At 24.2% G+C, this 21,094-nt stretch overlaps 2 protein-coding genes across 5 annotated transcripts; one reads left to right on the top strand and one right to left on the bottom strand.

The window, feature by feature from the left end:
- Positions 1-758: 758 nt before the first annotated feature.
- LOC126906788 (uncharacterized) lies at positions 759-10,365 on the top strand. 3 transcript variants are annotated; one of them, XM_050687636.1, is made up of 14 exons: positions 759-859; positions 943-969; positions 1,041-1,223; positions 1,458-1,613; positions 1,670-1,798; positions 1,864-1,983; positions 3,857-3,902; positions 6,155-6,224; positions 6,342-6,449; positions 7,660-7,777; positions 8,763-8,878; positions 9,105-9,188; positions 9,352-9,488; positions 9,681-9,830. In XM_050687636.1, the coding sequence occupies exons 1-14, from the start codon at positions 857-859 to the stop codon at positions 9,689-9,691; spliced, it is 1,308 nt and encodes a 435-aa protein (XP_050543593.1). In that variant the 5' UTR covers positions 759-856; the 3' UTR covers positions 9,692-9,830. The 3 variants fall into 3 exon arrangements, with proteins under 3 accessions (XP_050543593.1, XP_050543591.1, XP_050543592.1); XM_050687634.1 differs by having other exon boundaries at positions 761-859; positions 9,352-9,504; positions 9,681-10,365; XM_050687635.1 differs by lacking the exon at positions 9,105-9,188 and having other exon boundaries at positions 764-859; positions 9,352-9,504; positions 9,681-10,365.
- LOC126906779 (nonsense-mediated mRNA decay factor SMG8) lies at positions 10,147-20,763 on the bottom strand. Of its 2 annotated transcripts, none has more exons than XM_050687619.1 (18): positions 20,531-20,763; positions 19,437-19,599; positions 18,883-19,005; positions 18,671-18,822; positions 18,426-18,566; positions 18,140-18,244; positions 17,275-17,405; positions 17,142-17,207; positions 16,964-17,070; positions 16,432-16,662; positions 14,258-14,469; positions 13,920-14,138; positions 13,540-13,649; positions 13,284-13,472; positions 12,872-13,186; positions 12,628-12,799; positions 12,318-12,494; positions 10,147-10,313 (listed from the first exon to the last, which is right to left on the bottom strand). In XM_050687619.1, the coding sequence occupies exons 1-18, from the start codon at positions 20,575-20,577 to the stop codon at positions 10,181-10,183; spliced, it is 2,793 nt and encodes a 930-aa protein (XP_050543576.1). In that variant the 5' UTR covers positions 20,578-20,763; the 3' UTR covers positions 10,147-10,180. The 2 variants fall into 2 exon arrangements, with proteins under 2 accessions (XP_050543576.1, XP_050543577.1); XM_050687620.1 differs by having other exon boundaries at positions 12,318-12,491; positions 20,531-20,713.
- Positions 20,764-21,094: the final 331 nt, after the last annotated feature.

Below are 21,094 nucleotides of genomic sequence, written 5' to 3'. Positions count from 1 at the left end.
ATAAAAGGTTAAAATAGACGGCAAAATTTGAGTACCCTAGGTACAATTTCTATGATAGTGATTTTAATCACTGTCAGATATCATCTATACTCGACTATTTTTTAATTAAAAAAAAAGTTTGTCTTTAATAATAAAGTATTTTTAAATTTACTTAAATTTGGTGCAGAATTCCATTTGTCAAACGTTCCAAAATATTAAAAAAAATTGAAAATAAAGAAATTTTTTTTAGAAGTTGCGAATTTTTATATTTTGACGAATAAATTTGCATTGTTGAACATTGTCATGATTAATTTACTTTTAATGTTGTGGTTCATTATAAAAGTTTTAATTTGATAAGGTTAAAAGTTGTCAGACGTTTTGGAATAATTCCAAAAATTCAGTTAAAATAAATAGTCGGTCTCCAATGCAGTGGCGCGATCTTACGATAAAACGTTTAAAACTCGACTCCGTAACATTGCCAGACTGAAAACGTATCATGGAAATCATATGACGATGCAACCATCATATCACCTGTTTATCTATTATATAGTTTTGTGTTTAGTATGTAACATAATTATTAAACCATGTTAACAAGTATATTTTGATGAATTTATTTATAATTATTAAATACATATTGATAGGAATTTGTTTTCTTTTTATGACGTACAATACATTTTTTTTTTGATATTAGTGTAAAAATCCAAAATTATTAATGATTATTTAAAATTATTAATATAAAATATAATAAATAAAATATAATAATAAATTTATTATATAAAATTATTAATTGAGACCTTCATTAAAATTTGATTCATGAATTTACTTAATTAAGTATATATGCAATGAAAAGTAAATAGGCTTCAGTAAAAATTTATTTATGGTACATATTTTATGTAAAATTTTTTTTTAATGAACTAGTTTTAGTGGAATTATTGAATATAAAAATTTAAATTATTTCTTTAGATATTAAAACAAAATTTACTGATCATGGTAAGTGTTATTTTTTTCTAATTTACTTGTTATATTATTGAATGATAACAATTTATATTAATTTTGTCAAGTGTGAAAATGAATGGTCTGATATTAAACAACGATTTGAAAAAGAAGGAATAGATTTCAATAGATTAAAAGCTGATGAAAAACTAATTCATGTTTGGAGATGGTTAGTTGATGCTGATATTAATTTGCAAAATGCTAGAAAAATGATTGATAAGCTTCATCAAAAACACATTGAAGAATTAGAAGTAAGAAAAATTTTCTTTTTGTATAATTGTTTATTAGTATCACTATTAAATTATTATTACTATTTAATATTACAATTATATAATTAGTAAATATAATTATATTTATTGTATTATAATTATTATATAATTATAATATATTATATAATTATTATTATATATTATACATATTACTAAATTGATAAATTATTAGCATCTGATCAGAAATGTATACATTAAATTATTATTTTTATATAGGATATGGAAAATTATATGGTACATGTGAGAGTAATTGCCGATAAGCGTATAGATGATATGGAAAAAACAACATCTGTGTTAGCAGAACAAGTTGCCAGGCTAGAATGTGATTTAAATCAGTTAGAATCATTAAATGGTGATAATGTTTATGATAAAGTATGTGTTTGCATTAATTATTTGCTATCATTTTTAAGTTGATAATTTCAATTTAGGTTTCAAACTTAATTCTTAATTTTAAAAATATTACAAATGAACTTAATTTACTTAAGAAGTTTAGAGTGTTTGAAGAGGATGGAAAATCAATTGATAAAAATGAAATGATATTAATGGAAATGATTAAAGTATTAAAATTACTAATATAAAAATTAAAAAAAAAAAACTAATAATAAAAAAATTTGTGTTTTAGTTTTCAGCTGAAAATGAGTCTTTAAAACAACAATTGAAAGAGCTTGAAAATCAATTAATTTGTTATGATGGTTGCACTATTTATAAAATTGAAGATAATTCACATGATACATCTAAAGAGGTATTTAAATGTTTATGCAGTATCACACAAATGTAATATACAGGGTATCATTAAGTATCCTTAATTTTCTTTGAAAAATTTTCCGCATTGGTTTATTTAAAAAAAAATATTTGTACATTTTTTTTCTATCATATTAAGGTAAAAATAGGGACTCTCATTTAAGAAAATTGATGTTAATGTTTTTTATTCCTAAAGAGAAGAAAAAAATATTGTTAACAACATATTATTGTAGAGTTTTTGAATCAAATAATATTTTTCTTTACAATATTCAAAATTTGGAGGGGTCTTATTTAAAATATTTATAATAAAAATTCATACTTCAATGAATAACGACTAACCTAATATATATGGTTAAGGCGATTCATTAAAAATTAGGTACTCAATTTCTTGGAAACTTAAAAATGTTTAATTTTTGTACAGGAAAATATTGTTTGATTCAACAAACTACAATAATATTTAGTTAAATAATTTTTAAAGTATTTTAGATTAGACCCTCCAAATTTTGAAACATTAAAATTATGACTACCCTTATATATATACTGTGGTTTTACATGTTCTAAAAGTCCTATATCTTTTGATACAGTATCTATATTTTATTGATAATATTTATTTTAGGAAAAAAATTCTAGAACAAATACTTATTAAGTTTATGAAGTATGCATTATAAATATATACCAGTAAAAACTATCTACCCAAGCTACATACCCACTTTATGTATTAAAATGCTTGTAACTTAACAAGTATACATTCTAAAATACATATTAAACCATTAACATTTCTTGTAAGAAAATGGTTATTTCGTAATTAAAAAAAAAAAAAAAGAATCTTGCTATAAGTTATAAATAAAATAATTGTGCTTTTCAAAAATTGTTAAAAAAAAATATTACATTAAATTGATAATAGTATAAAAAGTTATAGAAGTTACAAAAGTCAATATTATTAGGTGTTTGGATTACATAATAACAAAAATTTATAAACACAATTTTTTTATTGTAAATAACAAATTAAATATTACTTAGACAAATATTTAATATTTTAATAAAAATTAAATAAATACAACAGTTAGGTTGTGATATGCTCACTCTTCATAAGCAAAACTAAAACATTATTTTTAAAGAAAACTAAATTTTCTCATGAAAAGTAATTTTCTAAAATAATATAATTAATTTTTTAAAGAACTATTCTAGTTTTATTGGAAAAAGTCCTTTCTAAAAATCCTTCAAATTTCTCTTTTAAATTCCATTCAGTAATCCTTAAAAGCACCAAAAAATAATAAGAAAATTATTTAAAATTTATATTATTTAAATTATTGTTAAATCTTTTAAATAAATTATTATTGACATATCTAGAAATTCAAAATATAGTGAAGGTTCTGATATTTTTTTCTAAAAAGCCTACTACTATTCCTTATTATTTATTTAGTAAAAAGTTACATATTAATGATGAATTTTTAGAAAACATGGTTGTCTAGTGCACAAAAATGGTAAGTGAAATTTTTGACAAAAATGAATTAAATTATGGAATAGGCAAATGTAGAAAAATAAGCGTTCTAATGTAGAGCATTGATAATTATTTAAAAGCCACTATTTTAGTGTATTTAAAAAATTTGAATTTACTTTACTGTTGTACTGATAATTTTTAAATAATGCTTCTGAAAGATGTCAAAAGTTCATTTATCTCTTTTGTGTTCTAGATTATAAATTATATTTGAAAAGATTTATATTCTACAAAATAGTATTATTTTATTAACAGATGGTTAATTAATTTTTAAAATTTTAATCAACCAATTTTGCCTCTGAGATCTATTTATACTCAGTAATATAGACATGTTTTGCATTATTTGTGATGCATTTTTTTAAAAATATAATTTTAGTTGTCAAATGTTTTAAATAAACAAGAAAGGAATGATTCTTTATTAGGTAATTTATGTAATTTAATTTTTTTTTGATACTGTAGGAGTTTTATTTTAATTTTATGAATGTGTAGGAAAGAATTTTCAATTAGCTTTAAAAATTCATATATAGTGAGTAAGTTACAAAAATATGATAAATTAAGTAAGTTTTATTTCAATTACCATTTGATTAATTTTTTTTATTTTAATAACTATTACCTTCTAAGCATATTTTTTATTTTTTCCAAAAATTTTTATGACTAAATAACAATTTTAGGATAAGTATCCACTGACAAGTATTTAATGTGTTTTAATACATACATTATATATTAGAACTGTGGTATGTACGGTAATGGGTTGGAATGATATGAAGTATACATATACCAGTAGGAGCTGCGCCTACATGATCTATATAACCACTATGTTTAAAATTCAATGAATACTTATATAAAAACTGTTATTGACATACAAAATTTTTCTAAGAAATGACAATTTTTTTAAATTTAATAAAAAATATACATTGTCTTAGAAGGCAAGTTATTAAAAAAAGAAAATTTAATGTAATGATAATTGGATCAAAAGTTATTGGGTTTGTCATATCTATGTTATTCACTTTGTATATATGTATTTAAGTTATATAGAATGATTGCAATTGATCAATTATTGTTGGTCAAAAAATCTTGTGTGTTAAGAAAATAAAAATGTTTGCATTTTGTAATGAGGTATGTTTAATAGTTTAAAAAATGTTTGACATTATCTAAAATTATGTTCTAACTACATTTTACAAAAATTGGTACGAGGGGTAACAAAATTTTCTGCTCATTGTAAAAAATTTGAAAAGCTAAGGTGGCATAACATAAAAAAAATAAAGGAAGTCTGCCTATAGTAAATGCCTCTTCTATTTTTTAAGTACAGACTGACTCTAGATTAACTTTTATTATTGATCCATGCATTTTAAAAAGTTTCAAGCATTTAATAAAATCAAAATAGGCTATTATCAATAATAAAAAGAATTAAGGAGGAATTGTTTAGATAAATTTAATTTGGGATCATTTACTAAATTGATTGCCAATATTTGTCAAGTAGAAGCTGATTATTTGTAGTGATAAAATCGATATAATATTTTTATAAAATTAATTCCTTCTCAGCTTCGAATTGATGCTCAAATGTTATTAGATTTAATAACAGTCAGCAGGCCTGAAACTAGGGAATTTAACAAAATGTTTATTTCAACTAATCAATGCTACTCATTTAAAACTAATATCTAAAATGTGTATTCTTACACAAGGTGTTTAAGCCCTATATGGTTTGGGATGCATGCTTAGTTGTTAGAGGTAATCAGACATAACGTTACCACAGAATATAAATGTTCTAACAGCTAAAAAAAAATTTTTTTTGTTTAATGTAGAAAGATCTTTAAAGCTCTAAATAAAGTTGCTATACATATTTATAAAGTGAATTAACTAAATAAAAAGTTTAAGGTTCAACTGTATATTTTATTTTTAAAAACTGTTTATTAAATACTATAACTAATACTAATATATATTACTATAAATCTATTTTGTAATAGAACCTTTTTATTCTCAGGTAATAATAAGTTTACATTCTTAAAAACCTATGGTAGAAGAAGGCTTTTACTAATGGGCACCTAGAGAGGTGTGTTTGGTGATGTACATCATCTTAGGCAACAAATTTCTAATTGAAATAAATCTTAATAATATATTAATTAAAAAAGTGTTAAATATATATATCAATTAATATTAAACTAAAATTAGGGGGTGTGGGGGTGGTGTTCTAACATTTATTTTGATGTTCATAATGTTTTATGTCTAGAATATTTTTCTATGAGCATCACATTATTTACTTCAACTGATAATTAGTCATTAATAGGTTTGCCCATTGGCGAAATTCGAGCAAAATGTTTAAGATGTCTAATTAAATTTTTTCTCTTCAATGAAATATTTCTTTATAAAAATATTTGTAATTTTCATAGATTTTTTTTTTTGGGGTATGACAGATTTCTAGATCCCATGGTTTACCAGACCTTGTAAAATCTAGTATTAGCACTGAGTATATATATTTTTCTAATATAAAATGTTGCATGAATTTGTTAGATATGTAAGTTTTATTTTTTTTATTGATTTATGCAACAATAAATTAATTAAAATGTAGTTTGTGCATGGTTATTTTTAAACCTTTTCAGCTTCGCATCAAAGCTAAAAATAAATATTTTATTTTATATTAAACAAGTGAGATTAGTAACCTATTAAAAATGTTTAGACAATTCAATTTCATGGAACAAGAACTTAACAAATAATGATACATCAAGTATAAGTATTCAATTATTTAGGTAATTTAAATATTGAAATTCTTATATTTATATTAAATTATTATAAATTATGTTTGACATTGTTGATAATATATTTATAAGCAAAAATTAATTGTAAACTTCAAAATTATTTTTAAGTGATAAGACAAAAACACTAAATAATTTTGAAAATTATCCATTTCATAAATCTCAAGATATTAATACTTCCCAAAATTATTGTATTAAAGAGAAGGCCAAAATTATTGGGTAAGTGTAGTATATATTTAATATTATAGTAACTATAATATAATATAATAACTGTTATAATTATTATAATAAATATTTATAAGATAATTCTAATCTAATTATTATTCCTAAAATTAGGACATTGATATGTGTTAAATGTATAAAGATAGATTGTAGATTTATTTATTGGGAGTCCTTGTTTTTCATAGACTTTAGAATAATTCCTATTATACTTTCTTATTTTGGGCCTGACTACAATAAATAAATTAAATATCACAAAAAATATTTAGTTATATTTATTAGACCAAAAAAAAAACTGTATATATATATATATATATTATTGTCTGACATTATTATTTTTTTATTTGTACATTTTATTTATTTAATAATTTACTATTTTTATTTAAATACAGATTGTTTCATTTACTCTAGACCATTCAATTTCTTTTAAAATAATAATTTTTTAGTTTCATATACTTCTTGATTTATCAGTTATTAATAACATTTTTAAATATAGAGGGAGATAGAGTGTATCAGATAAATATATTATGATAAAAATAACATAAACCACATCTTACCAATACTCTATATTTTAAAATAGTTATAACTTCTGAAAAAATTAGTCAAAAGTTAACGGCAACAAACTAATGGCTTTCATTTAATATTACTTTAAAGTGACAAGTATTTTGTGGTATTTGAAATAATTAACATTGGAGCGAAACTAATGAGAATAGACAAAGTTGGTAATTAGCTCCTAATTACTTCCAACTCCAAAAAGTGATTTATCTAAATTAAAACTTAAAAAACTAACTTAATATTCACTTTAAAAAATATTAATAACTTCCGAGGTACTAAGTTAAAAGTTGTTATTATCAAATATTTTCCTAATTAGATAATTTTTTGTTTTATAAGCTAGTTAAATATGCCATTATAAAATATAAAGGATGAATTAAAAAAGTTATAAATAACTGATTAATCATGAAATATATGAAACTAAAAAATACTAAAAATAATTGTCTTAACATAATAATCACTTTAAGAGAAATCAAGTGGCGCTACTGTAAAAAGAATCACCTTGTATATAGGTCAATATTTTTAACTACTAAATTAGATTGTATAATTTTCATTAGTAAAATATGTGTAGTTAAACTGTGTCATGAACTCTAATAACTTCAATAGATTCCCCAAATGTGATAATATTTTATAATTATTTTTGTTGTATGTATTACAGACCTGAATCTACTCCTCCAAGTCTGCTGTCCAGTGATAAAACTACTCCACAAAAACTATCATCATTATATTTAGATGAAATATCTTTGAACAAATTAGAAAATTTAAGACAAATTCAAGTAAAAGAATTTGTATTTGATATATTAATTTAAATATTAGTGAATGCGAAACTATATGCTTATTATTAATAAATAATAAACTTAAGTAGTTCTAAAGTATTGAAAAATTTAAGTCATGTTTAGTTTATAAATCGATTTCTACTATATTTATCAATTAAAAAACTTAGAAGCTTTAATTCAATATTATTTTGAAGTGACAAGTATTTTATGACATTATTAAAATTTAATTTGAATCTGATTCTCCTTGTAAATATTTATCCACTGGAGTGAAACTAATGAGAATAGACAAGGTTGATAATTAGTCCCAAAATACTCCTAACCCTTCAAAAAATGATCTAAATTAAACCTTATAAAATTAACTTAATATTCATTTTTTTAAATATAAAAAAATTATGAAGTACCAAGTTAAAATTTTTTATTGACCAATCATTTTCTTAATAAGATTATTTTTTTATTTTTTAAGGTAGTTAAATATGTATATTGCTATCAAAAAAAAATTTTGACACCATTTTAAAGTATAAGGAATGAATTAAAAAAGTTATAAATAATCGATAAATCATGAAGTATGTGAAACTAAAAAAACTAAAATTAATTTTCTTAACATAGTTATTATTTTAAGAAAAATTGAGCGGCTAATGTAAAAAAATCAACCTGTATTAACTACCATGGTATAATAGCTATTTGAAATTTGATTGGCTTGTTTGGTGTGGTTACTATGTTTCCCTCAGCCTCACGCCATATTATCATTCTATACATAAATGTATTAGGATCTGAATCGTAAATACGCGGTGACCTAATGGTAAAGTTTATCTTTATGATGCCTGGGTTAAAAATCTAATCCTGGAAAAAGCCTCTTTGTTCATATAATATCCAATACACTTTTAATAATTGACCATGAAGAGTTAACTTTTTAATCCCTTTAAAAGTTATTATTTTGTACTTATTAATAATTTCTTTAATTTTTATTGTTATTAAATACTTATAGGCAGATTATGAAGCACAAAAATCAATAGCGTCTTCCCTTGGTGAAAAGTACAATAATCTTGCAATTAAACATTTACATTATAAATCAAAAAGAAAAATGCAAATTGAAGCATTGAGGTAATTGTGTAAGATTGTTATTTGTATTGTATATTGGTAGATATATGAAGTTTTCATTTATTGGCATTCTGTATAGCTTGATAAAACAGTAACCACAATGCTTAGGTATCAAGATTTGATTTTGCACTGCGAGTTGTACAGGTTTTCTTACACAAGAATTAAGTTTCTTAACTTAGAGGATATAAATTTAAAAAAAGTTACTTAAATCATATTTGTGTTTTTACAGTCAAATGACTAATACAGAATTGAATTTTGAAAAAAAAATATTATTGCGAGTCTTTATAAATGATAAAGTTTTTTATATAACTGGGTATAAATATTAATATTAAATAAGTCTACTTTTTTATCTAAAAAATATAATTGTTAATTTTTTTTGTTATAATATTTATTCAATAAACTTTAATTATTTTCTATTATAAGTTTTCTAGTGTAATGATAGTATTACTACATTAAAAAAAAATGTATTGTTCTAGAGGAAATTTAGAAGCTAGTCATTGTCATATGAGATCTCTTAAAACACAAATTAATATACAAAAACATAGATTAAAGACTGAAGAAGAATTCCGCAAACAAGTAGAAACAAATTTTAGAATTTTGCAAAATGAAAAGCGTAATATTGATAATCAGTAATGTTATATGTAGTTTTTTTTAAGTACTGGGGAAAAAAGTATTAGAATAGTTTAGAAACATTTGTTATAATTAAAGAAATAATAATTTTAACTATATTTTATACCCCAGTACTCAATATTTAATTAATAAATTATTATTGATTAATATATATATATATATATATAATATTTAGATTTGCAATAGCTGAAAATGAATTGAGAAACATGGCTAGACATCTTGGTGTATTACAAAAAAAAGTAGTCATGTTAGAAAGTGCAAATGCTGAATTAATGTCTAAGTATCTACACTTGGTGTATAGAGAACATCATCTCACCAAAAGTACCACTAGTGATTGCATCGTTATGAATGTATCTGATAGTAAATAATTTCCATTGAAAATGTTTCTTATTATATGATTTAAATTAACTATAAAAATAGTATTTAAAAAAAAAAAAATATTATTTATTAATTAATATTCACTTTGAATAAATCTTACTATTCCATTGTTTTGTATCTTTAACTTATATAACAATATAACATCTTATGTTAAATATACTAAATATATCTTTAATGAAAGATACTAAAAATTTATAAGTTTTATTATATTTTTTTTGTGCTAAATTATACACAGGAACATTTATTTATATCAAAAAATAGTCTTCATTTTTACTAATATAAATATATTTATATATTTCAAACATTAAGTTTATTGTTGTCTGAAGTTGCTTCTGCTACACTGTAAACTCCTTTCAGTAATTTACCAACATTTTTCTGTGTTGAATCTTTTGGAGAAAGATATGGTCCACGTTCACCAGCGTAAATGTAACTGTTTTTGTTAAATTATTTTACTTAATTTCTCAAAAAAATAAATAAATAAATAATCAGCATAACATAAAACAATTATACAGAACAAATTGTAGTTTATGTAGGATATTCTAGAGAGGAATAATACAACATTATTGATTTTGTATTTTATTAACCTGTAACTGGTACAGTTCAGTATAGGATACTGCTGCTTCTTTTGAAATAATATATCAATCATAATGATAAATATCAATCGTAATATTTGAATTTTCACAATACCTCTCTATGAGGGAATAACTAATTGAATGTGTAGATTTTTTAAGTTTTATTCCATATAGAAAATAGTTATTACTAATATATTATGTTTTGTGGTAGTCGCAATGTAATTAGATAGCATATGTAACCGTTTTTCTTATGAACCATTAACAATAGATTACTTGATAATAATTAATAATAATTTTTTAGAAAATAGAAATTAATTTTTTTTAATTTATTCATTTTTATCCAACAATGTATTCTAATAGTTGAAATTAATAAAATTTATTTTTAAAACTACAATAAATTAAATATTAAAAAAAAGTAGATAATGTATCAATAATGGGATAATCCATTAAACATGTAATCTAAATTAAAATAAAAAATTATATTTAGAAATAAACTATTACAAGCACTTCTTAAAAATAAAAATCTTTAACTTACAAGGGGAGGTCACAGTGATGGGGTAACCGATTTTCATAAAATTTATATAAATTTAATCTATATTAAATACAAAATAAGTATTATTTTGAATTTTTTACCAATGCCTCCCTAAGTCGAAGAAATTGACTTTGAACATTTTTAATTAGCTTTAAATAGAGTCATTTTTACTACCACAGACAATAACATGTTGAATCGAGAAAATGTGGCCTATGCGCGTACGGATACGGTTGATTTCTGTCAGATAATGAATTTTTATCCTAATTTTTATCACGGTTATCTCATTGAATTATTAATTTTACGTAATATTTGTTATTTTTTTTTTTTACATTTTATGTATCTACAGGTAGGAAAAAGGTAAATTATTAAAATCAATGAGAACAATGGAAACCCGTTTCCTTACTTACTGAACATCCTGTATATAATTAAACCTTTCAAAAATCTCTCTCATTTAAAAATTTATATACTTTTACCGGGTTAATATTAAAATAAGTTATATTTATGTGCATAAAATATTATTTTATTTTATTCATATTTTATCATTGAAAAATCGATAATTTGTACCATCAAATAAGTTTTGAATGTAGATAAAACTATATTGTATTATAAACTATATATATATTACGTAAAATTAATAATTCAAAGAGAAAACCGTCAAAAAAATTCATTATATGACGGAAATCGATCCCGTATCTGTACGCGTCATAGGTCACATATTTGACGCCAACACATTATTGTCTGTAGAAGAAAAATTACCTATTTAAGATAATTAAAAATTTTCTCGACTTGGGGGATTTGGCAAAAAATTCACAATACTACTTATTTTGTATTTAATATAGATTAAATTTATATACATCTTATGAAAATTGGTGACATCATCACCGTAACCTCCCCTTGTTGGTACTATTAGTTATACTGCAACTAGTGAAACAAAATATTATAATTTCTTAAGGTTTTATTTTTTACATAATAAATTATCAAGATTGTCACTATCACCAACATTTTTTTTCTATAACAATTATATCATTATGACCAATATTTTTATAATGGCGTATGTAGCTTAGTTCGTAACTTGTCATGCTTTGTTACGTAGGTACCAAGATTCAATTTCATATTGATAACTCGTGTAAATTTTTCCGTTCTCTAGCACAAGCAATAGATTGTTATAAATAATAAAATGTTAATCATAAATATATATCTGTATGACTTCACTAATTTTATTTATCAATAAGTTTTCCTAATATTGTGTTAAGTATTGATAAGATTATATATTTTTATTGATTTATACTAATTAACTTTATATTATGATGTTTAAAATAAAAAAGGATACGGAAGTCGAAGAACCCAATAAGTACTTTGAGTCAATTCAATGGGTTTATCATAACCTGTAACAAAAACAGGTCCGTTCTCATCAGGCTGTACCATTGGATTTAATGTTACATGTACTGGAGCTTTAGGAGTAACAACATGAATCCTCATAAGTTGGGCCATTAAAGAAGCTGAACTGCTTAAAAAAATATATTTCAAATAATATAAAATAAAACATCATTTATAGACTAAAATCATTATGATGCAGCATATTATTGTTAAAAAAAAATATATATATATATATATATTATTATTATTATTAACTTTATTACCTGCAAGGACATGGAAAGTATAATGGCATGTCTGAGTTTGACACTTTATTTCCATTTTCTTTTACAATACCATTACTTGCTGTTGTTAATATTTTATCAGGAGCAGAACACATAAAACGATGTCCTCTTGGACATTCATATTCAACTCCAATAAATATTTTTACTGAAAATTCTATGTAATATAACAAAATAACTCCTTTATCTATAATTTAAAGTACAAAAATATCTATATTTTCAATATTACCTCGAGAACCTTTTATTTTACGTCCTCGTTGCACTGGAGAAGAATTAATTTTGTTTTTATCATTATTCCAAAACCGATCTCGAGGTTGGTGCTCTAATCTAACAGTAACATCCCAAGGTAATAAGTAACCAGTAGAGTTCAAAAAACCTGGATGCTGTGTTTCTTGAAGTCCAATGTTATGAGAGTATAAACAAGATGAACCTAAGCAAATTAGAGACCATGATGGAAATTGTGGTAAAAGACTGTATGGTGACTCCGTGTGTAACATTCCAGGAAGATATTCTGTAGTGCTAGGTTGGCGAACTAATAGTTTATCTAAATTTAATTGTTTTACATTTTAATAGAATTGTTCATGTACATATAAACTAAATTAAAATAAAACACAATTATTAGTTTAGTTTTATTAGTATACCTTTAACATCATTATCAGTATCAATTACTCTAATGACTATTTGATTACTATTTACAGAATCTTCATTTTTTGTTTTATTTATCAAATCAGTTGTTGTAAGACCTTGTCTATCAGTATTTTCTCTGTGTTTAGGCTCTTCTCCTAAAATATCATTGATTGGATCCTCAGAATGACAACTAGCAAAAACTCCTATTTTTATAATAAAAATTAATATTTATTTGAGCATGTGCTATACTAATGACGATAATTTAATCACCTCCTAAACTCAAACTTTGTGTATTGCCTAGTTGAGTTGGTGTATGTAATAAACCCGCACTGTTTTTTCTACCAGCGATTACTGGAGGTTTGGCAAATAATTGAGCTGCCCTGAATATATTACAAAATTTACTTTATATAGAGGGACAGTGTGGCCGAGTTAGTAACGAGGCAGTGCTTAACGTGCACTGCCTTGGGTTTGAAACTCGGTCACAGGTAGCTTCATTGCCGAGCTAGAGATCAGTAATTGAAGTCCCCATTCCTCTCTCCGGCGACAGACTAAACACCAGTATCGGAGTAAAAATGTCACCTTTGGGGAGGTTGCTTTTATGGGCTGGGAAGCATTAAAAAAAAATGTATTTTATAAATATATAATTTTACCTGTAATCTTGAGTACTAGGTTGAAACACTGGAAAATTAATTTGATCTAAACAACTACAAACACATTCTTTAGCTATCATCTGATAAAAATCATAATTAGCAGCTTTAATGGTAAATGGATCTTCTCGAGTACCTTGTTTATGACCACAGTTGCATGCTGACAAATATACAACGCTACTTGAATGCTCCATAGTAGATAATCCATTTTGTTGATTAGAACTATAACAAATTTGAAAGTTTATACATTACTATGTTGTCAATCACTTGAGCGATTTGGGAGTTCGAGATTAAGTATAGCCTGGATAGCTTAATGGGAAAGCTCAAACAAGTAGATTTACTTGTCATCTCGTTCTGGTTCCTTAATTGGGCCATCAACAGAACCGCCTTTATGAAGAGGTTGAGTACATGGATTTCCAGTCAATGATAATATTTCACACATCTGTCGACCAGATTGCCATAATTTATCACAATCTTGTACTAATATTTGTATGTAGTCATCAAACAATGGTCCACGGGCATGAAGAGCAAATACAGAAAGAGCTTGGGCTACCTTAAAATTATAAGATTAAAAAAAATTATTATTAAATGATACATGTATTTTTTTTAAACAAGACTAATGAACAAAAATTGTTACTACGAGGGACGTCCAGAAAGTAAAGATACAAGGCTTACCAAAAATATACTAAACCGTTTTATTAAAAAAAAATTACATAGCATTAAAGGTATATATCTTATCATTTTTCGACATAATCGCCATTAAGTTCCAAACACTTTTGGTAACGTGGGATGAGTTTTTGTATACCGGTGTCGTATTCCGTTCGCGCCACCTCCTGTAGCCATGTGGTCGTGTAATGTTTGAGGTCCTCATCGTCGTCGAATCTTTTCCCTCCCAAAGTTTCCTTCAACTTGGTGAAGAGATGGTAATCGCTGGGGGCCAAGTCAGGACTGTGAGGTGGGTGGAACAAAATGTCCCAACCAAATTGCTGCAGTAATTCTTGTGTTGCTCGAGCAGTATGGGGGCAAGCGTTATCATGAAGAAGACACACTCCTTTTGTCAGCATTCCCCGTCTTTTGTTCTTTATGGCACTTCTTAATTTTTTAAGGGTTTCACAATATGCTTGTGCATTAATGGTAGTGCCACGGACCATGTAATCGACTAGGATAACTCCCTTCCTGTCCCAAAAAACGGATGCCATGACTTTCCGGTCTGAAAGAGTTGTTCGGAATTTTTTGGCACTGGGAGAATGTGTATGGCGCCACTGCATTGATTGTCTTTTTGTTTCTGGCGTCGTGTAAGAAATCCAAGTTTCATTTCCTGTCACTATACTGTCCAAAAATTCCTCTCCTTGTTCGTCATGACGTTCCAAAAACATTCTTCCTGCCTCAATCCTGTTCTGTTTGTGTTTTTCTGTGAGCATTTTTGGGACCCAACGAGCACTCAGTTTCCTGTAATCAAGTCGATTCGAGATTACTTCGTGCAGAACAGATCGAGAAACGCCTGGGCATTTCTCGAGAAGTTTGTCGAGAGTCAAACGACGATCTTCACGGATGAATTGTTCGACTTTTTGGATGAAATCGTCGGTCACCAAAGACGGCCGGCCGCTCCTCTTCTCATCATGCACACTCTTTCTTCCTTCTCGAAATTCTCGTACCCATTTGGTGACGTTTTGGCGATTCATAACATCTGGTCCATATGCTTTGACAAGTCGACGATGAATTTCAGTGGGAATGATTCCTTCTTGAGCGAGAAAACGGATCACACTTCTCACTTCACACTTTGAATATTCAGTAATAGAGGTGGCGGTAGCGCGCGATGACTCACCCATCGTGAAAAAAAATTCACTGTGGCCGTAGGGAGGCTTGTATCTTTACTTTCTGGACGTCCCTCGTATATATTAAATAAAATATGTAGTTTAAAAAATGTATGATGCCAAACTTATTAGTTTTTTTTAGTTATAGTCATTAGTTATATATATATATAATATGGTTATGGTCATTTAATGTATAACAATATTATGTTTTTTTTATAAAGAAAATCTCCATCTTTTCTGCTAGCTAAAATTAAAGTTATATATTTTAAATGGTGGTAAATTGAATAAAAAATTAATGAATTGAGTTTCTATGTCAAACTGCTGATTAATAATATTTTAAACACATTGAAAATGTCATATATATAAACATAATTATTTGTAGTTGTAGAAGTAAACTCACACAGTAATAAACTAAATATTTCCTAATAAAAAATTAAACATAAAAATTGCTTAAGATCAATATATAATATATGAACTTGACCGAATGGACATATTTAAGTATGACATTGTCATACTTTGTAAATGAAAAAATAATAATTTAGGATAGAAAATTTAAATAATTTAGAAAATCAATTTTATTTTTAGGTATGGCAGTTGACTTTTAAATATGATATATTTAAAAATAAAGAAAATAATATTCTCATATTATTATATATTATATAATACCACTAAAATGCAGAAAATGAATTTCAAAATTACACCTTATTTTCATGATAATTTCTTGTATAATGTGATGGTAAATTATCTTGGTATGCAGCCATGGCAATTGGTTGAACTTTTTGGCAACGGCGTTCACTAAAATTAGTATCAATATCTAATAATGATCTTATTGATTCAAATGCAATTTTAGCATCATCATCAAGATCTTGACGTAAGACAAAGAGTTTATACATCTCATTTGCAACTTTACACCAAGTACCAATAGCAGGAATCTGGAATAGCCAAATATTATTATTTTAAAATAATCGTTTTTTAATAATACAAAATTAAATTAAGAAAATAAATTAAACCTCATATTCTAAGTTATTCATTGTTATCCTATAATCAATAACATAAAAATAAAAAGTTAATCTGAAATAAATTGATATTACCATAAGTGATAGATACCACAATGAAAACTTCAAAAAACAAGGCTAATAATTTATTTAGTTAACCTTATAAATAACTACATTATAGTAAAATTAATACTTCATAGATTGTCATTGTTAAAATTAAATCAATGTAAAAATTTACCTCAAAATAGTTTTGTACTAATGAGGCATGTCTACCAATATTGTCATCAAATCCTTTTTTAAACGCAACATCAATATGATCAAATATGAATTTTTTAAAATTATGAGCTAATGAAAAAAAAATTAATAAAAAAGATTAAAAAATGAATGTGTAAAATCAAATTAAAAGTACTACAAACGTTTGATAAAAAAATTGGGCTCCAAAATTTCTTTAATTGTGATATCTTGAAATTTATCTTGAATTACTGAAAACATTTATAAAAAAAATATTTTTAATGAAATATTAATATATTTTTCATTAAATTCACATACCTACAGAAGTACTATTACACATAGTTATAAGTGAATTGGTAAAAAATTCATTCCAGTCTAAAATATTTTCAGATGAATCGTCCATGAAGACATATTCTTGATTAGCAGGAATAGCAAACATAGAATTAGTACTAGAATAAATATTATATATATATTTACAAAACAATACAACTTTAACTTCTGAACTATGGAAGCTATTTATAACTTTAATTAAAATATCAATAAAAAGTTTCTATTTTGTATAAATTAATTTTAAGTAAATTTAAGCTTTGTTTTACCATTTGATAATTAGGTTTTTATAAATACTATAATTAAATTTATTTTTTGAACTTAATTGAATCTCAGTTTTACCTAGATAAAAAAAGTCATAAATTGTCAATAAAATTTAATTTCCACTAAACAAAAATATTGGAAGAATCTTTAAAACGGATCAAGTTTTAAATATATAGAGTGATTTTTTTTATCATAACCCCCTTAATTACTTACAAAATTAAAATAATTAAATTTTTTTTTTTTTTTAGTAACAAATTATTCTTAATTATTAAATATATAATACATTTTAAGTTCATTTATTATACTTTGTAAGGGTATCAACTTTATTTTTATTAAATAGGAACACATATTTCAAATTTAATAAAATGTTAGATTTTTTAATTTAATAGTAAATGGCATTTGAATTTTTAATATAAAATTTTTCGTTTATTAGATATACACGCTACTATCACAGTCATAAAGTGTTTATTGTTAATTATGACTATAAATAAATGTGCTTTCTGTATTGCCAGTTGATGCCCAGATTTTGATTACCCTCTGTAATAATTAAGAAGTTTGAATTTAAATGTTTCAAAAATAATACAATAGTTACCTTATATTAGATATAATTCTTCGTTTCCGTAAAATACCATAAATCTGATCTTCTAAGGAATGTTCAGCTTTTTTTAAACCAGAATGACATGGTTCTACATTTTTACTGTTAATATATATATAAATTAAAATGTTCACAATTTAAACAAATACACAAAATATAGAAAAATTAATAAAATATTTTATAAATTGTAAAATATAACATAATTTTTGTTAATTTCTTTAAGTTATAGCTTATAAATTTTTTTTAAAGCAATTTATACATAAATAAAAATTTGTGTACATACTTATGATTTTTAAACTCTGATGGACAAGTTTCATAATAGAAAAGTAATCGAGGTGAACATAGTCTGGTGTTTTCAATCCAAGTTGATGGTACATTTGGAATTTTTAATAAAACAGACTTTAAAACATTGAGGAACTTAGACCTATTAAATATTTGAATAACTATAAATAATTTAATTTTTTGTCAAAAGAAATTTAATACTTTTTTAAAAAGATTATATTTATAATATTAACGTATAAATCTTACCTAGAACAATCAAGAGCTTTAAAATAACTTAAGTAGCTAGCATCAAATATAGGGACTGGATGTGTGAGTACAAGAATATGAGATATACTAAATAAAAATAGTAATGAACATGCGTAATTGAATTTAAGTGAAGACCAAACTCTTAAAAATCCCTAAAAATTTCAATAAAGTTATAATAAAGATTTAAAAAATATCAATGATATTCATTTTACTTTTTCTTCTATTTCAGATGATAATTCATCAATATTTTGAACTAGTGTATGAGTATCAAAAATATCAATTAAATGAAGATAAATAACTTTACCACATTCGTCATAAAAACATTCAATTTTTGTCTAAACAAATTAAATTAAGTTTCATAATTATGTTTATTGAAAATAATTTATTTTAAATAATATTTTAGGGCATCCATAAAATAAGTGGACTAACTTTAATATGTAAGGATTAAAGAACTAAGATTTTAAACTGATAAAAATTTAGTATAATATTAGAAAAAAATATTTATATTCTGGAATCATTCATTGTTTTTATTATTAAATTTGATTTACTCTATTATTTTAAAATACATAAATTTATATCTATAGATTGTAAAATATTTTTACTCAAATGTTTCATAAAATAGTTATTTTTCGAAACTTAACATTATAATATTAATATTGTTAATATATTCCATTACATCTAAAATGAATGCTGATTAAATAATAGTAAAACTAATTTATCATTAAAATAGTTAACACTTAATAATTTTAATTAGCATAAGTTTCACCTGATTTGATGTATCTTTAGAGGAATTTTTAACCATAGATGAATTAAAAATAGAACGGTCATAAATATTGTTCACAAACTGAGCTTTACAAGATTTAGCAATCAATGATGATTTTCCAAATATTGATACTATCACAAACGTTTTGTTAGGATCTTCAAGTGAACTAAAATAAAATAAATCAATTATATCTTATATTAATCTAATATGATAAAAGAATTGTTGTTTTAATAAAACATAATTTGATTTTAATTTTATACTACAACACATTCTATGTTGAAATAGAAACTTAGCGACTAAACAATATTTGTTGGAGTTTTCAGATGTTTAAATTTAATGGGTTTTAATCTATTCAAATGATTTAATCAATAGCATACATAATATTAATATGCTTAAAAAACAAGAGAGTAACTCAGTTTTATGACTTTTCAGGAGATCTAAAATAAAATATATACTTGCATCAAACACAATATTTACACAATTTTTCTCAGTACTTTTATTATGATTCAAATAAAATATTCATTACTTTAATGAAAACAGTTATAAGAAAAGTAGAACCTGTATTTAAATACCTCACAGTTAAATTTTTGGAATTAGTGCCTTATTTATTGTGATGTCAAATTCAGAATATTAGTTTAATCCTGGAACACTAACGTACGTCAGACTGACGCATTGTACGCGCACAGATCGATTCCCCTTCTTTCCCTTTCCTCCTGCACCTCTGTACCTTTTTTACATGATTTGAATAAAGACTCTTTTAAAAATTATCATAGCTCGTCTTTATAGCAAATCACCCTATGCTCACACCATGAACAATAATAACTATCAAAGAAGTCAAATTGACACATCGCTAGCGTTTCAGGGTTAAATTCTCTGGTTAATTCAATATCGGATATAGTGTTATTAATGAGTTTTGTGATCCCCACAAAAAAAAGTTTTTTGTTAAAATTATCAACAATTAAATTTGTAAGACCATAGCCAGTCGTCAGGTCCATACATTGGCACTACTTAAATAGTTATTTTTAAATAAAAATTCATGATAAATATATTAGAAAAATAGAAATAAATTCTTATTTTGAAAAAACTTTTAACTCTACCTGATAAAGTTTTCATCGAATGGCAATGACACTTTTTTAAACTTCATTTTAAATTAATAATTTAATAATTATCTTGATTATTAATCAAAAAATCACAAGCATTAAATCATTCCAATATGTTTGTTTTTTACTAAGATAATTTTAATTTTAATTAAAATTGCATTTTCAATAATAATTTTTTGCCAACAATATAAATCTAGTTAAAAAATAATAATTTATTGATCAAGACTTTGTTTTCTTTATAAAGAACAATAATTTATAAACTATGTGATTAATAATGCTTATTAACAATATGTAATTGTTTATAATTGTAAAATATTTTTGTAATTTATTATCAGATATTCGGGTAATCATTTATTTTATCATAATTTTTTGTTTATGAGTCGTTCAAAAACTGTTACTAAGAATGATTACAAAAACTGTTAAAATAATAAGGATTTGATAACAAGAAAATATGATTAATTTAGGTCACAATTATTTGACTAATTGGCGTGCATTATTATCTAGCAAATGAAACTAAAAATAAAATATGGTAGAGATTCAGTAAAATGGATTTGAAGCATT

Source organism: Daktulosphaira vitifoliae, unplaced genomic scaffold (genome assembly GCF_025091365.1).
Source record: "Daktulosphaira vitifoliae isolate Bord-2020 unplaced genomic scaffold, ASM2509136v1 Scaffold_5, whole genome shotgun sequence".
Lineage (NCBI taxonomy): Eukaryota > Metazoa > Arthropoda > Insecta > Hemiptera > Phylloxeridae > Daktulosphaira > Daktulosphaira vitifoliae.
This window is presented reverse-complemented; position numbering and strand designations above follow the sequence as displayed.